Source organism: Hyla sarda, chromosome 4, assembly GCF_029499605.1.
Source record: "Hyla sarda isolate aHylSar1 chromosome 4, aHylSar1.hap1, whole genome shotgun sequence".
Classification (NCBI taxonomy): domain Eukaryota; kingdom Metazoa; phylum Chordata; class Amphibia; order Anura; family Hylidae; genus Hyla; species Hyla sarda.
In genome coordinates this window covers 294,049,586-294,064,869 of record NC_079192.1, presented here as the reverse complement: position 1 = coordinate 294,064,869, position 15,284 = coordinate 294,049,586, and the positions used below count along the sequence as shown (strand labels likewise).

Here is a 15,284-nt window from a genome sequence, read left to right as displayed (position 1 = left end):
AATAAAAGTTCACATGGTAGGCTGGGGGACCCTATACTAGATTTTCTACATGGGTCCAGGAGCGTCAGGCTTATAGGTTAAATAATTGAAGGCATTTAGATATTCTTGGCTGAAATATTTATAATACCTGCTTTTTAAAATATTTTTCCTAAAGAAAGAGGCTCTGCGTGTTAACATACATTCAAGGGAATAGCAAATTAATGTTTTAAGCTATCAAGCATTTTTAGACGCATCCTAAAAGTGCACATCCTGGCAATCCCTGACCACAGTTGTACTTTGTGAAAACTGCAATGCAGCAGTGTATGATCAGCACTTTCTAGACAGAAATTTAGAACACTTGCAAAGTGACACATTTTCATGGTTTTAAATAAGCTGCTCTGGAGTTGCTGACTGCTGGGAAAATTCACATAGGGAAATACTGCTGTTTTAAGAAAGGTCAAGAGCGAATCATAATGATCTTATTTGCTGTTTCATGGGCAGAATAATTAAGATTTTATTGCAAACAGTTTATTTTAAACCACTGAGCCTGTGTTCTTTATGTTCTTGATATATTGTATATCTTAAAAGAAACCTCCACGGCTGAACAACAAGGGTTTAAAGCTACATAACAAAATTACTGTATTTATTCATCTTGCTCTGATGTTCAGCTAAATTATGGGTTTTTTTTTGTCTTGCTTTTATTTTCTAATTTGTTATTCACTCGTTCAGTATCCTGTACATATATGATGTAGCTTTTATCCTGCAGGTTTCAATGTAAACAAAATGACTGAACACAGCATCAAACCTGCAGCTTCAAATCCTGCGCATCAAGTATGTGCAGGATACTTTACGTGTGAACAGACCCTTAGGGTACGTTCACGTGTACAGGATCTGCTGTATACTTTGGCTGCATATTTTCTGCAGCTGATTTTACTACCCATTGAAGTGTGCAGCAGATCCTGTACGTGTGAACGTAACCTAAAACAACATTTGTGGGAACTACATTATAAAAGGGTATGGGTCACATACAACTAATGTCTGTTTCCAAGGGCAACTGGGAGTTATGTATAACAAACAACCTAAAATTAGGACAGAACTAGTAAATCAAAGTATCTGCAAGGGTATGCATTTCTTTTTGGTGATCTAAACTGTAAAATGTTTCTGAAAGTGGTGTGGAACTGAACTGTGTTCACACTACCAACTAACTCTGTTCAGAGCCTCCATTAGTATTTCAGTCAGGAAGAATAGTGCGGCAAACAGGCCTATCATTCCAGTCAAATCGATGGATACTACAAGGGAACCTGGTTCATTGCATACAGTAAAAGCTATGTCTTCTTCATGCTATCTAAAAGTCTGGCAAAACAGAGTGTACACTTGGGGAACTACATCCATCAACATCCACAGTGCAGTCCCCTTGTGGAAGCCTTTAAGCCATTGTGACCAAATCTACAGGGTGGGCCATTTACATGGATACACCTTAATAAAATGGGAATGGTTGGTGATATTAACTTCCTGTCTGTGGCACATTATTATATGTGAGGGGGGAAACTTTTCAAGATGGGTGGTGACCATGGTGGCCATTTTGAAGTTGGCCATTTTGAATCCAACTTTTGTTTTTTCAATAGGAAGAGGGTCATGGGACACATCAAACTTATTGGGAATTTCACAAGAAAAACAATGATGTGCTTGGTTTTAATATAACTTTATTCTTTCATGAGTTATTTACAAGTTTCTGACCACTTATAAAATGTGTTCAATGTGCTGCCCATTGTGTTGGATTGTCAATGCAACCCTCTTCTCCCACTCTTCACACACTGATAGCAACACCGCAGGAGAAATGCTAGCACAGGCTTCCAGTATCCGTAGTTTCAGGTGCTGCAGAATGGGCAAAACAAAAATTGGAACAGGACCCTCAGTTTACGCAGAAGATTTTGTTTAGTAATGAGGCAAACGTTTGTGAATGGTGAAGTTAACAAACAAAACCACCGCTATTGGTCTGACACTAACCCACATTGGATAGATCCCTCCAAGACTGTTGGAACACAAAAATTGATGATATGGTGTGGTATATGGGGTACAAAGATAGTGGGGCCATTCTTCATCAATGGAAACCTCAAGGCCACTGGATATGTGAAATTGCTACATGATGATGTGTTTCCCTCTTTATGCACTGAAGCTGGCACGTTCCCTGAGTTTTTCCAGCAAGATGGTGCCCCACCACATTATGGGTGTCAGGTCCGAGCATTCCGAGATGAACAGTTTCCTGGAAAGTGGATTGGTCGTGGTCCAGTTGAATGGCCCCCAAGGTCTCCCGATCTGACCCCCTTAGACTTTTATCTTTGGGGTCATCTGAGGGAAATTGTCTATGCTGTGAAGATACGAGATGTGCAGCACATGAAACTATGGATACTGGAAGCCTGTGCTAGCATTTCTCCTGCGGTGTTGCTATCAGTGTGTGAAGAGTGGGAGAAGAGGGTTGCATTGACAATCCAACACAATGGGCAGCACATTGAACACATTTTATAAGTGGTCAGAAACTTGTAAATAACTCGTGAAAGAATAAAGTTACGTTAAAACCAAGCACATAATTGTTTTTCTTGTGAAATTCCCAATAAGTTTGATGTGTCACATGACCCTCTTCCTATTGAATAAACAAAAGTTAGATTCAAAATGACCGACTTCAAAATGGCCACCATGGTCACCACCCATCTTGAAAAGTTTCCCTCTTCACATATACTAATGTGCCACAAACAGGAAGTTAATATCACCAACCATTCCCATTTTATTAAGGTGTATCCATATAAATGGCCCACCCTGTACATAAACCTTGCAATACAAGTACAAGGACCAATATGGGACCACAAGGTGCAAAATAGATTAATAGATTTGGTAAAAAAAAAAAAAAAATGCATTTCGAAAGGAGGACACAAATTGGGTGAGATTTATCAAAACCTGTGCAGAGGAAGAGTGGTGCAGTTGCCCATAGCAACCAATCAGATTGCTTCTTTTGTTTTTAAAGGGGTTATCCAGGAAAAAACTTTTTTTTATATATCAACTGGCTCCAGAAAGTTAAACAGATTTGTAAATTACTTCTATTAAAAAATCTTAATCCTTTCAGTACTTATGAGCTTCTGAAGTTAAGATTGTTCTTTTCTGTCTAAGTGGTCTCTGATGACACATGTCTCGGGAACTGCCCAGTTTAGAAGCAAATCAATATAGAAAACCTCTTCTCAACTGGGCGGTTCCCGAGACACGTGTCATCAGAGAGCACTTAGACAGAAAAGAACAACCTTAACTTCAGAAGCTCATAAGTACGGAAAGGATTAAGATTTTTTTATAGAAGTAATTTACAAATCTGTTTAACTTTCTGGAGGCAGTTGAGATATAAAAAAAAAAGTTTTTTCCTGGATAACCCCTTTAAAGAGGCCTGTGAAAAATGAAAGAAGCAATTAATTGCTATGTTCAACTGCACCCTTCTTCCTATACACAGGTTTTTATAGATCTCCCTCATTGTTCTTTTACCAAATAAATCAGTTTGTTATTTAGCACCTTGTAGTACGATATGAGTCTTTCTACATATCGGTGTGTGCCCCTGAAGCAAGCCTGTTTTAACAAGGAATCTGCCAGGATCCTTTTTCTTGTATACTAACCAATCTTTCCTTCGGAAGGACAGTTTGGGGCACAGGCAGCAACCGCTGTTACTTCTAATATGTTCATGCCAACTAAGGCCATGTTCACACGTCAGAATTTCCGTGCAGAATTCCACTTGGAATGTCTGCACGGAAGTTCTGCTGCAGCAGAGTCCCATTGAATTCAATGGAATTCTACTGAGCTATGCACACAGCGAAATTTCCGTGCCAGATGTTTCCGGCACGGAAATTCTGTTTTCCGTGTTCGCAGAAAGAATAAACCTGTTTATTCTTTCTGCAGCCACCACATGGAATGAATCGCCATCTATGACACGGCGCAATCCTGTACAGTCCTAGAGATTTTACATGCAGACATTGCGTAGTGTGAACATAGCCTAAGGTTTTGTCTATGCATCTGGGATGTGGTAATTGAGGTTTGACACCAAAACATGTAAGGATATGAATAAATATAACAAAGGTCAATACAGAGATGTCTACTATGATCTATTTATACTCAGAAATGTATTAAAGGGGTACTCTGGTGAAAACCTTTTTTCTTTTAAATCAACTGGTGGCAGAAAGTTAAACATATTTGTAAATTACTTCTATTAAAAAATCTTAATCCTTCCAGTACTTATTACCTGCTGAATGCTACAGAGGAAATTCCTTTCTTTTTGGAACATTGATGACATCACGAGCACAGTGCTCTCTGCTGACATCTCTGTCCATTTTAGCAACCATGCATAGCAGATGTATGCTAAGGGCAGCATGGTGGCTCAGTGGTTAGCACTGCTGCCTTGCAGCGCTGGGGACTTGGGTTCAAATCCCACTATGGACAACAATAAATAAAGTGTTATTATTATTATAATAACGTCAGCAGAGAGAACTGTGCTTGTGATGTCAAAAGAAAAGAATTTCCCGCTGTAGTATTCAGCAGCTAATAAGTACAGGAAGGATTAAAAAATTTTAATAGAAGTAATTTACAAATATGTTTAACTTTCTGCCACCAGTTGATTTAAAAGAAAAAAGGTTTTCACCGGAGTACCCTTTTAATGCAAAAGGGAGGGGGGAAGGCTTTTACACCAGTACAGACTGGTTTAGAGCAGTGAGCAGCACTACTAAAATAGTTTCAGAGGGGCCTAGATACATTTTTGGAACATAATAATATTATTTATAGATACTAGATTTTTGCAGAAGGGTGGAAGGAAATTTGTTTCCCAAGGGAAGGAAAAATTGGTAGTCAGGTGAATGTTCGGCATACATCTATTGAAGGTGTATGGCCAACTATATTGTCCTAGACGTGTAAAATCAAATGGCATAATAGGAGGTCTTTTCCAATATTTGCTATGTATGGTACAAAGGAACAAAGGAACCTGGGGCACAGTAATCTTCACATTTATGTTATTTAAAATATACCGTATATACTTGAGTATAAGCCGAGTTTTTCAGCACGATTTTTCGTGCTGAAAACGTCCACCTCGGCTTATAATCGGTGAACTCTCCGCCTGTCAATCCCTTCATCAGTGGTCTTCAACCTGCGGACCTCCAGATGTTGCAAAACTACAACTGCTAGCATGCCCGGAGAGCCATCGGCTGTCCGTGCATGCTGGGTGTTGTAGTTTTTAAACCTCTGGAGGTCCGCAGGTTGAAGACCACTGCGGCCTTCGTCATCATCCAGCCCCCCCCACCTTTTGTTTTGTACACACCTCCCCTCGGCGGGAACTTAGGGTGAGCTGGTCTGGGCCATCTATGCTGCAGGGACCGTCCGGTGGGGATGGTTAGTTGTTGCGGGCGTCCATTTTCACCGGGGGGCCTCTTCTCCGCGTCCAGCCCCGGAGTAGTGACATTGCCTTGACAACGCAACGTCCCTGTGCGTCATCATCAAGGCAACGTCACTACTCCGGCCCGAAGCGTGGAGAAGAGGTCCCCCTGGTGAAAATGGACAGCCTGCAACGACTAACCATCCCCACCGGACGGTCCCTGCAGCATAGATGGCCCGGACCAACTCACCCTAACTTCCCGCCGAGGGGAGGTGAGTACAAAACAAAAGGTGGGGGCTGGATGATGAGGAAGGCCGCAGTGGTCTTCAACCTGCGGACCTCCAGAGGTTTCAAGACTACAACACCCAGCATGCCCGGACAGCCGATGGCTGTCCGGGCATGCTGGGAGTTGTAGTTTTGCAACATCTGGAGGTCCGCAGGTTGAAGACCACTGATGAAGGGATTGACAGGCGGTGATGACGGGGGTCTGGATGATTACATGGGGGGATGATGTATTTCCCACCCTAGGCTTATAGTCGAGTCAATAACTTTTACCGGGTTTCTGGGGTAAAATTAGGGGCCTCGGCTTATACTCGAGTATATACGGTATGTAAAATTGAGGAAGAAATAAGGGAAACAGCAAACTAACCATTCTTTTTGCTGTATGGTCACTTTTATAGCCAAAACATATGAATAAATGTCTATTATTCAGTTAGTGATTGTTAGGAAATAAGTTAAATTGAATTTACTTAGAACAAAATACTTGCTGAGTCAAGATCATGACAAAAGCAGCACAATACCCCGTGTGGCACGCGATACAGCACATTCCTATTGTGCCGCACAAATTCTTTGCAACACTGGGAGACATGACAGAACAAAAATACTATTAGAAATGTATGAAAAGGAACATTTTTGGCCATGATAGAGGCTTTTGACATTATTTATTAGGTTCAAAAATGCCTGACAAAAGCTTAACAATGGACCTGTGGAAACCACTACATCTGAGGCACTTTCTGTTGTTACATGCAGCCATTGATTTGAGGATGGCCGGCATTAGGGGAACAATTCCCTCACAGCAGTCTAGGCGAGCGAGCATTCAAACACACACAAGCAGAAGCCTGTGAACAAGCCCATATGGAATCAGAAAGAGAAAAAAAATAAACATTTATTAACCTCTTTGTGGCGAGATTGGTGGAAGGACTGGCCAGTGATGAAGAAAACGGTCATGCCACATTTCGTCAAAAGAAGATGCAAAGTCTGAGGCCTGCAAGCTTTTTCCCATTGAATGTGAGGAGGCCTGCTGAAGGTTTGGGTTACCAAGGTAACTATGACTGTGTATCCCGGGACTCTGGATGGTATTGTAGTGTTCACTTGCTGATAGAAAAGATTTCTCCTCCAGTTTAGTCACTCTCCCCGAGCTATTCTTGATCATTGCCTCGGATCTGGAGGTATAGACTGTGTTTATAGATAAGGAGGATGAAGAAGACAGCAGCTGGGAAAATGGCGTACTGAAAGACCTGTAGAGGCTGCTGCAACTGGAAGCTCTCCCAGACAGATCTAGAAGATGAAAAATGTAAACATTCCAAAGTTAGACTGGGAAAAAGAACATTGCAAAGTTAGACTGGAAAAAAAAAACATATTCCAAAGTTAGACTCTGACTGCAGGGGCTTGACCGCCGGGACCCCCTTAATTTAGATAACAGGGACTCAAGTCTCCTCAGAATGGAGTGGCGGGATGTGTCTGCACTTCTTCACTCTATTTATTCTCTATGGAAGCTACCAGAGATAGCCAAACAGACTTGGGTCCCGAACTGGCGCCAGAAAGTTAAACAGATTTGTAAATTACTTCTATTTAAAAATCTGAATCCTTCCAGTACTTATCAGCTGCTGTATTCTACAGAGGAAGTTTTATTTATTTATTTTTTTGTCTGACTACAGTGCTCTCTGCTGACACCTCTGTCCGTGACAGGAACTGTTCAGAGCATGATAGGTTTGCTATGGGGATTTGCTCCTGCTCTGGACAGTTCCTGACATGGACAGAGGTGTCAGCAGAGAGAACTGTGTGTCAGACAGAAAATAAATTCAAAAAGAAAAGAACTTCCTGTGGAGCATACAGCAGCTTAAGCTGATAAGTACTGGAAGGATTAATATTTTTAAATATAAGTAATTTACAAATCTGTTTAACTTTCTAGTACCAGTTAATTAAACAAAAAAAAATTCCACCAGAGTACCCCTTTAAGCCTCTTATGGTGCATCTTTTCACCGTCCATGCGACAGACTTAAAGATCTATAAAAGCTATGAGCTAGATTTCCAACATATATTACGCCAATTTCTGGTGTATGTTATGGTAACTCTGCTGGGCTGCGGGAGGGTATGTCCACTCCTGCTAAGCCTTGCCTACTTTTCAGAAGAGTGGCAAAGCTGGCCTAAAAGGATACATAGTTGCAAATGGTTGTGCCAAAGGGCGTTTGTGCAAAAACCTGTGATTCGTATACTTCACCTTGTGTGCTCCACATTTTAGACCATGCGTTATAGGAGCACTAAGCCACCCCAACAGTATCCAAAGAATGGATCCCAGTTGAATTATTTGCTAACACATATGGTCAGACATCTACTAAGCAAATTGTGCAGAAAATGTAGTATATAGTCATCTATGATTTTCAATACAGTGGAATAAAAGGTATGTTGATATAAAAGACACTCTTGCCACATACATTAGACCCCTTATGTATATGGACACAAAGTATATGGCACAAAGTATACGCATTCATATGAAGAGATAAGTAAGGTGGCACTATCCCAATAAACTTCAGAACAGTGCATAATTAATTTATAAAAAGCATAAAAAGCAGATGAGAACAGTCCATGCTGGCTACAGCTGTTTTGCGCTTTATCAGACCACACCTGCAGTGGAAATACACACCCTCCCCAAAGGGGTCAGATAACACAGAAAAAAACATTGTAACAATTGGAATACAACTTTAAATATTTCTTTAAAAAAAAAAACACATCTATTCTCTCATTCAGTCCACAAGTACTGTGCGCCTCTGTTTTTGAGATCCATCAGTCCTCAGCCTGCAGTAAAGCTTTTTGTCTGTCCGTACCTCTTCTATAGTTAATCCTTTTCACTCCTGCAAATCTCTGGACATTTGGATCACCATTATGTGGCTATTGTATGTTGTATTAGAAGGGGGATTGGGGAACACCATGTTTAGTTTTGATAAAATGAACATGATCTGTAAACCTCCATAGTTTCGTTCAATTAGATATTTATCTTTCAAAATAGTTGCTTTTAGGCTCGGTTTCCACTAGGCAGTTTTTCTTGGTAAACTGACACAGTTTTTATGCCATAGCCAGAAGTGTAATTAAAAGGAATGGGAAACATAAAGGAATGACCAAAATCTGCTGATAAAGCATGCATGTAGCATGAAACAGCTGTAACCAGCATGGGCTATCTACGTCTACTTCTTATACCCTGTTATTCTCTGATGAATGAATAAACTATGCACTGTTTTGAAGTTTACTAGGTAAGTGCCCCCTCCCATAGACATGAATTGAGGGGGCGTGGCGTGACATCACGACCCCAGTCCCAGAAACTCGGAGGTTTCCGAAACTGGAGATTCAGCACCCACATAGAATGCGGGTGCTGCAGGGAGATCGCCCGGGGCCCGCTGCTGAGACCCCCCGCGATCTCCCTTCAGCACCCGCATTCTATGCGGGTGCTGAATCTCCAGTTTCGTTTGGATAGGGGATAAGATGTTTTTGCCCGGAATACCCCTTTAAAGCTGTGTTGCTGACACTTTACCTAAGTTACCTGCATGTGTCCTGCCCATATGGTATAGTTCCGCAACAAGCCAAGAGTAAAAAGTTCAAGTTATTTCATCACAGTAAGCCAACAAATGTAGGCCTTTCTCCGTAGGCAACAGCATTGTCACATTCAATCAGTTCAGCAAAATAAAACAAATAGGATTCCCACCGTGGCCGCCTCCTCCCATCTCTTTCATTACTGTAGACTACTGTGATAAAAATGTATAAGTACTTTACATTTCAAGCATAGTAAATATACTAAAGCGATAATGCAATTACCAATTATGCAAATATTCAGTCTTTACTTATGTTTTAGCACTTAAGTTCTAAAAAGAAGACCTGTATTTTAATGCATTTTCACTATTTCTTACTACTTCATACCTTATATATTCTTCAGTATACCTGCTTTTATACCATCTTTACCTGAGTCTTCCTTGTCTTCATACATGCTGCCCACTTCATGGAATGATGTTTTTGGTTGCTCCACATTATTTATTGCATGAACCGTACTACACAATATTTCTTGGGTGGAAACATTCCTAGTTTCACAAAACTTTGAAAAACTTGCTATTTCTAGAGGCAGAGTCAGCTGGGTTGAGTTGTTCTTTTCTTCTTCATCCTGTGATGTGTGGATCGCAGCATCATCAGGTGTTATTATTGCTGAAACATCCGCTGTTCCATCCGGCTCGCCATCACTAGAAGCAGTACTTGGTAAAGGTTGCTTGGCAACATTCTGTAGAACACATCTAGGTAAAGTCACCTCTGATGCCCGCATCTGTCTTGCCTTCATGTAAGCTGGAAGAGGCGACAATATGTAAATATGTGTAAATCAATGTACTTTTTGTATACAAAAAAATAGAATAGTTATTAGTATTTTTTATACACTTCTGACATATTTACAATGTATTCGGAAAGTCTTCAGCCTTTTTATTTTATTTTTTTTTACATTTTGTTATGTAACGGCCTTGGGCTAATGTAGAAAAAGGAAAGATCGCCCAGCACTCAGGATGCAGTTAAAAGTAGCTTTTCTTTATTTGAAAATCTTCAGACAATGGTCACAACAGAGTAAAGCGTCTGACGTGTTTCGCACTTCCGTGCTTAATCGTAGATTAAGAGCGGAAGTGCGAAACGCGTCAGACGCTTTACTCTGTTGTGACCATTGTCTGAAGATTTTCAAATAAAGAAAAGCTACTTTTAACTGCATCCCGAGTGCTGGGCGATCTTTCCTTTTTCCACACTAGTACCTGGCCGAGGGTGGGACTGGCACGTCCGTGCACAGGTGGTGCAGCTACTCTGAGAGGGTGTGAGCGGTGTACGAATCTACTCAGGCCTTGGGCTAATATTTAAAAAAAAAATACATGTTTTCCCCCATCATTCTGCACTCAATACCCCATAATGACAAAGTGATAACAGAATGTTACAAATCTTGGCTAATTTAATGAAAAACTAAAATATTGTATTAATATATGTATTTAGACCCTTTACTCAGTAGTTAGTTGAAGCCCCTTTAGCAATGATTACAGCCTCCTGTCTTCTTGGGTATGATGCCAAACGGTTTACACAGCTGGATTTGGGTTTATTCTGCCATATCATCTCTGTAGATCCTCTCAAGATCTGTCAGGTTGCATGAGGACCGTTGGTGGACAGTCATTTTCAGGTCTCTCCTGAGATGTTCGACTGGGTTAATGTCGGAGCTTTGGTTGGGCCACTTCTGGACATTCACTGATGGTCCCTAAGCCACTCCTGTGGTGTCTTGGCTGTGTGTTTAGTGGTGGTATCCCATTGTTTTGTTGGAAGGTGAACCTTCGGCCCAGTCGGAGGTCCAGTCTAGTTTTTATTAAGAATATCTTTGTACTTTATTCATCTTTCCCTCTATTCATCTTTCCCTCAACCTTGACCAGTCTCCCTCCTGCTGCTAAAAACACTTTAGTGATGATATTCAGCAAGTGATGGGCAGTGCCTGGTTGCCTTTGGACATGATGTTTAGAAATTAGGCAAAGAAAGTTCAATGTTTGTTTGGTCAGACAAGATAATCTTCAGAACTTTCATTTGTCTTTTACTGAGGAGACACTTCTTCAACATAAAGCCCAGATTGCTGGAGTGCTGCAATGGTTGCCCTTCTGGGAATTTTTCCTATCTGCACACAGGATTTTTGAAGCTCATCCAGACTGACCAGTAAGTTCTTGGTCTCCTCTCTTGTCAAGGCTCTTCTCCTTCAATTACTTAGTTTGGTGTGGCAGCCAGCTCCAGGAAGAGATCGCAACATTCAGTCGAATTTTTTTTTCACCCTTCTCCAGATTTGTGCCACCCTGTTTTTCCCCCTCATTACTTGTTTTTTTCTCTGATATGCATTGTCAGCTGTGAGACCTTATATAGACAGGGGTGTGTCTTTTCAAATCCTGTCCAATCATCTGAATTTACCACAGGTGACTTCAATCAAGGGGTAGAAACATCTCAGAGATAACAAAGAAAAATGGGAGGAGACAGAACTTTCTAGTGTTGTTATAGCAAAGGGTCTGAATACTTATGTCCATGTGAAATTTTTGTTTTTACTAATTTCTAAAATTGTAATGTTTTCACAATCTTATTATGTTGTATTGAAATAAAAAGCGGAATTTTATCTTTATTTTAGCCCTATATTTTAGGCAAAATGTGAAAAGTAAAGGGTCTAAAGACTCATATTCATTTGTATGTAAAATTGAAACAGTTTATATCCACTAACCTAGAAGACTGGAATAACAAGTAGTACCGTATTTTTCGCTGTATAAGACGCACTTTTTCTTACCCAAAACTGGGGGGGGAAAAGTTGGTGCTTCTTATACGGCAAATACACACACCTATCGCGGCGGTCCCTGCGGCCATCAGCGGCCGGGACCTGCGGTGATGCCCTGTATTAACCCTTCAGACGCGGCGATCAAAGCTGACTGCCGCGTTTGAAAGGAAAGTGACACTAACCCAACTGTTCAGTTGGGCTGTTCAAGAACGCTGCGGTGAAATCGCAGCGTCCTGAACAGCTTACAGGACACCGGGAGGGACCTTACCTGCCTCCTCGGTGTCTGCTCCGTGCCGGGGTCCCCTGCATGGCGGCGCTCTCCTTCAACGTCATCACGTCGTCGCGCACGCCACCCCGTCATCCAATAGGAGCGGCGTGCGTAGCGACGTGATGACGGCGACGTGATGACGACGACGGAGAGCGTGGATCCTGGGGAAGAAGACGTCCGGAGCGTCGGGGACCCCACAGGAACAGCGACAGCGGCGACAGCGATGGAGCGACATCCAGGGCAGCGGTGACGGATCCGGAACGGCGGGGACACATGAGTATTACCTCCTATACCAGTGGTCTTCAACCTGTGGACCTCCAGATGTATCAAAACTACAACTCCCAGCATGCTGGGAGTTGTAGTTTTGCAACATCTGGAGGTCTGCAGGTTGAAGATCACTGTTGGGTTCAGAATCTTTTTTTTCTAGATTTTGCTCCTTTAAAATTGGGTGAGTCTTATATGCCGGTGCGTCCTATAGGGCGAAAAATACGGTAGATTACAGCAGTGAGTATGTTACAGCAAATCTTTGCATACCAGTGTCATGGGCCAGAAAAAAACCTTCAGCAATACACACTTGATCTGACTTGCTATACTATATGCTTTGTAAATAAGGTGCGTGCCAACAACATTTTTCATCCCAGTTACAAACTTGTCAGCTAAGAGTGATGACCGTACGAAGCATAAGAAGTATGTATAGATGCAGCCATGGTTATTGTGCACATGTTAACCCAACACACAAATGTGTTGTGCTAGGATATCCTAATGCACCAGAGATCATTATTTTTTATTATTATAAATATTATTTATTTTTATAGCGTCCTTGGTTTTAATAGACACATTAGGCCTTGGTACGTTTCCTGACAATCACGTTACAGCTCAGAAAGAGGATCGCTGCGGGGGACCGGAGCAGGACACCAGAGGCATTGCTGGAGCACAGGAGGTAAGTAAAGGTTTGTTTTGTTATATACTACAGAACACCATACGTTTGAAAATAAAAAACCCAGCCCACTGGATAACTTTTTCCCAAGAAAGTTACTGATCAAATCTCTATAGCAAGTGCTATTTTGTACTTTTCACATTTGTTTAGGTGGTGATGTTGGTATAACAGACTTTTTAGAAACACTGTATCCATTGTAATATATGCAGACAGAATACTATAGCATTCTAACAATTGGAGGCTCACAGAGATTATCAAGAAGGGCAGACCTGGTTGGGAGAAGATGTGTCTGAGAGCTGATACAAGGGATTTCATAGGTGGAGAAGATATAATCCTGTAGTTTAAAGAAATTCACCCACACAGGAGAGACTGACATCCTGTAAGCTCATTACAGAATTTGATTCTATGGTTGTCAGATTGGGGATCACATGGCCTAGCTGCAGCAATGAAATGTATTAACACAGCTGAGCTGCAATGAAACAGATGACACAGCAGGAATGCTATGGATGAGTTAGCATTGTATAGGCAAAAAACCCTGGAGAAAAAAATGGCAATTAACCACTTAGGGACCAAGGGCGTACAGGTATGCCTTCACTCCCTAACATTTAAGGACCAAGGGCGTACCTGTATATCTATCAGTAGGCACCCTGTGCAAATGCCCAGGGGGTTCTGAGAGACCAACCCCCACCCCATGTCGGCAATCAAAACAAATGCCCGGTGAATTCATACCGGCAATTTACAGCGATTCTGGGTCATACGGGTATCCAATGACCTGGTGACCCGGAAAATAAGGTGGATTAGGGTTGTCCAAGACACCCACGATCCCCCCTGAAGGGATAGGAGTGAGGTGGCAGGGGTGCCACCCCTCCTATCCGTGCTATTGGTAGTTCAGAAGAGACGACCAATAGCAGATCGGGGGCATTGTCCGGGCAGAACGGGGGAACCAACAGGGACCGGGGGCAAAGGTCCACTCAACCATCGTCGGCGGCAGCGGGCGGCGGTCGATGGCAGCAGAGGACGGCGATGCGGCTACCTAGATCCTACGGAAGCCGGTGAATTGCCTAGCAACATCTGGAGGGCTACAGTTTGGAGACCACTATACAGTGGTCTCTAAATTGTAGCCCTCCAGATGTTGCAAAACTACAACTCCCAGCATGCCCAGACAGCTGTTTGCTGTCTGGGCATGCTGGGATTTGCAGTTTTGCAACAGCTGGAGGGCTACAGTTTGGAGATCACTGTGCAGTGGTCTCTAAACTGTGGCCCTCTAGATCTTGCAATACTACATGTCCTAGCATGCCCGCACAGCAGTTTGCTATCTGGGCATGCTGGGATTTGTAGTTTTGCAACATCTGGAGGGCCACAGTTTGGAGATCACTGTGCAGTGGTCTCTAAACTGTAGCCCTCCAGATGTTGCAAAACTGCAAATCCCAGCATGCCCAAACAACAAACAGCCGTCTCGGCATGCTGGGAGTTATAGTTGCGCACCTCCAGCTGTTGCATAACTACATATTCCAGCATGCCCTTCGGCGATCAGTACATGCTGGGAGTTGTAGTTTTGCAACAGCTGGAGGCACACTGGTTGGAAAATACTGAGTTAACAGAACCTAACTGAAGGTTTTCCAACCAGTGTGCCTCCAGCTGTTGCAAAAGTATAACTCCCAGCATTCACGGTCTGTCAGTACAGGCTGGGAGTTGTAGTTTTCAAACAGCCCGAGGTATTTCCGTACTCGGGAGAAATTGCACTACAAATTTTGGGGGGCTTTTTCTCCTTTTACCCCTATTACCCCTTTATCCAACTTTAACAAAAAGTTGTCAAAAACCTGTGAGGTGTTAAGGCTCACTGTACAACTTGTTACGTTCCTTGAGGGGTGCAGTTTCCAAAATAGTATGCCATGTGTTTATTTTTTTATATTTTTTTCTGTTCTGGCTCCATAGGGGCTTCCTAAATGCAACATGCCCCCCAAAAACCATTTCAGCTAAATTTGCTTTCCAAAAGCCAAATGTGACTCCTTCTCTTCTGAGCATTGTAGTTCGCCTCCAGAGCATTTTACGGCCTAATATGGCGTATTTCCATTCTCAGAAGAGATGGGGTTACAAATTTTGGGGGGCATTTTCTCCCATTACCCCTTGT

At 42.2% G+C, this 15,284-nt stretch overlaps 1 protein-coding gene across 10 annotated transcripts in view; it reads right to left on the bottom strand.

The window, feature by feature from the left end:
- LOC130369371 (uncharacterized) overlaps nucleotides 1-15,284 on the bottom strand; it is a 367,785-nt gene that overhangs the window by 199,014 nt on the left and 153,487 nt on the right. For all 10 annotated transcript variants that reach the window (XM_056574542.1, XM_056574545.1, XM_056574543.1 and 7 more), the window contains 2 exons: nucleotides 9,599-9,970; nucleotides 6,542-6,925 (listed from right to left, as the gene is read on the bottom strand). In XM_056574542.1, the coding sequence (XP_056430517.1) occupies nucleotides 6,542-6,925; nucleotides 9,599-9,970 (756 nt within the window). The remainder of the gene's footprint in view (nucleotides 1-6,541; nucleotides 6,926-9,598; nucleotides 9,971-15,284) is intronic.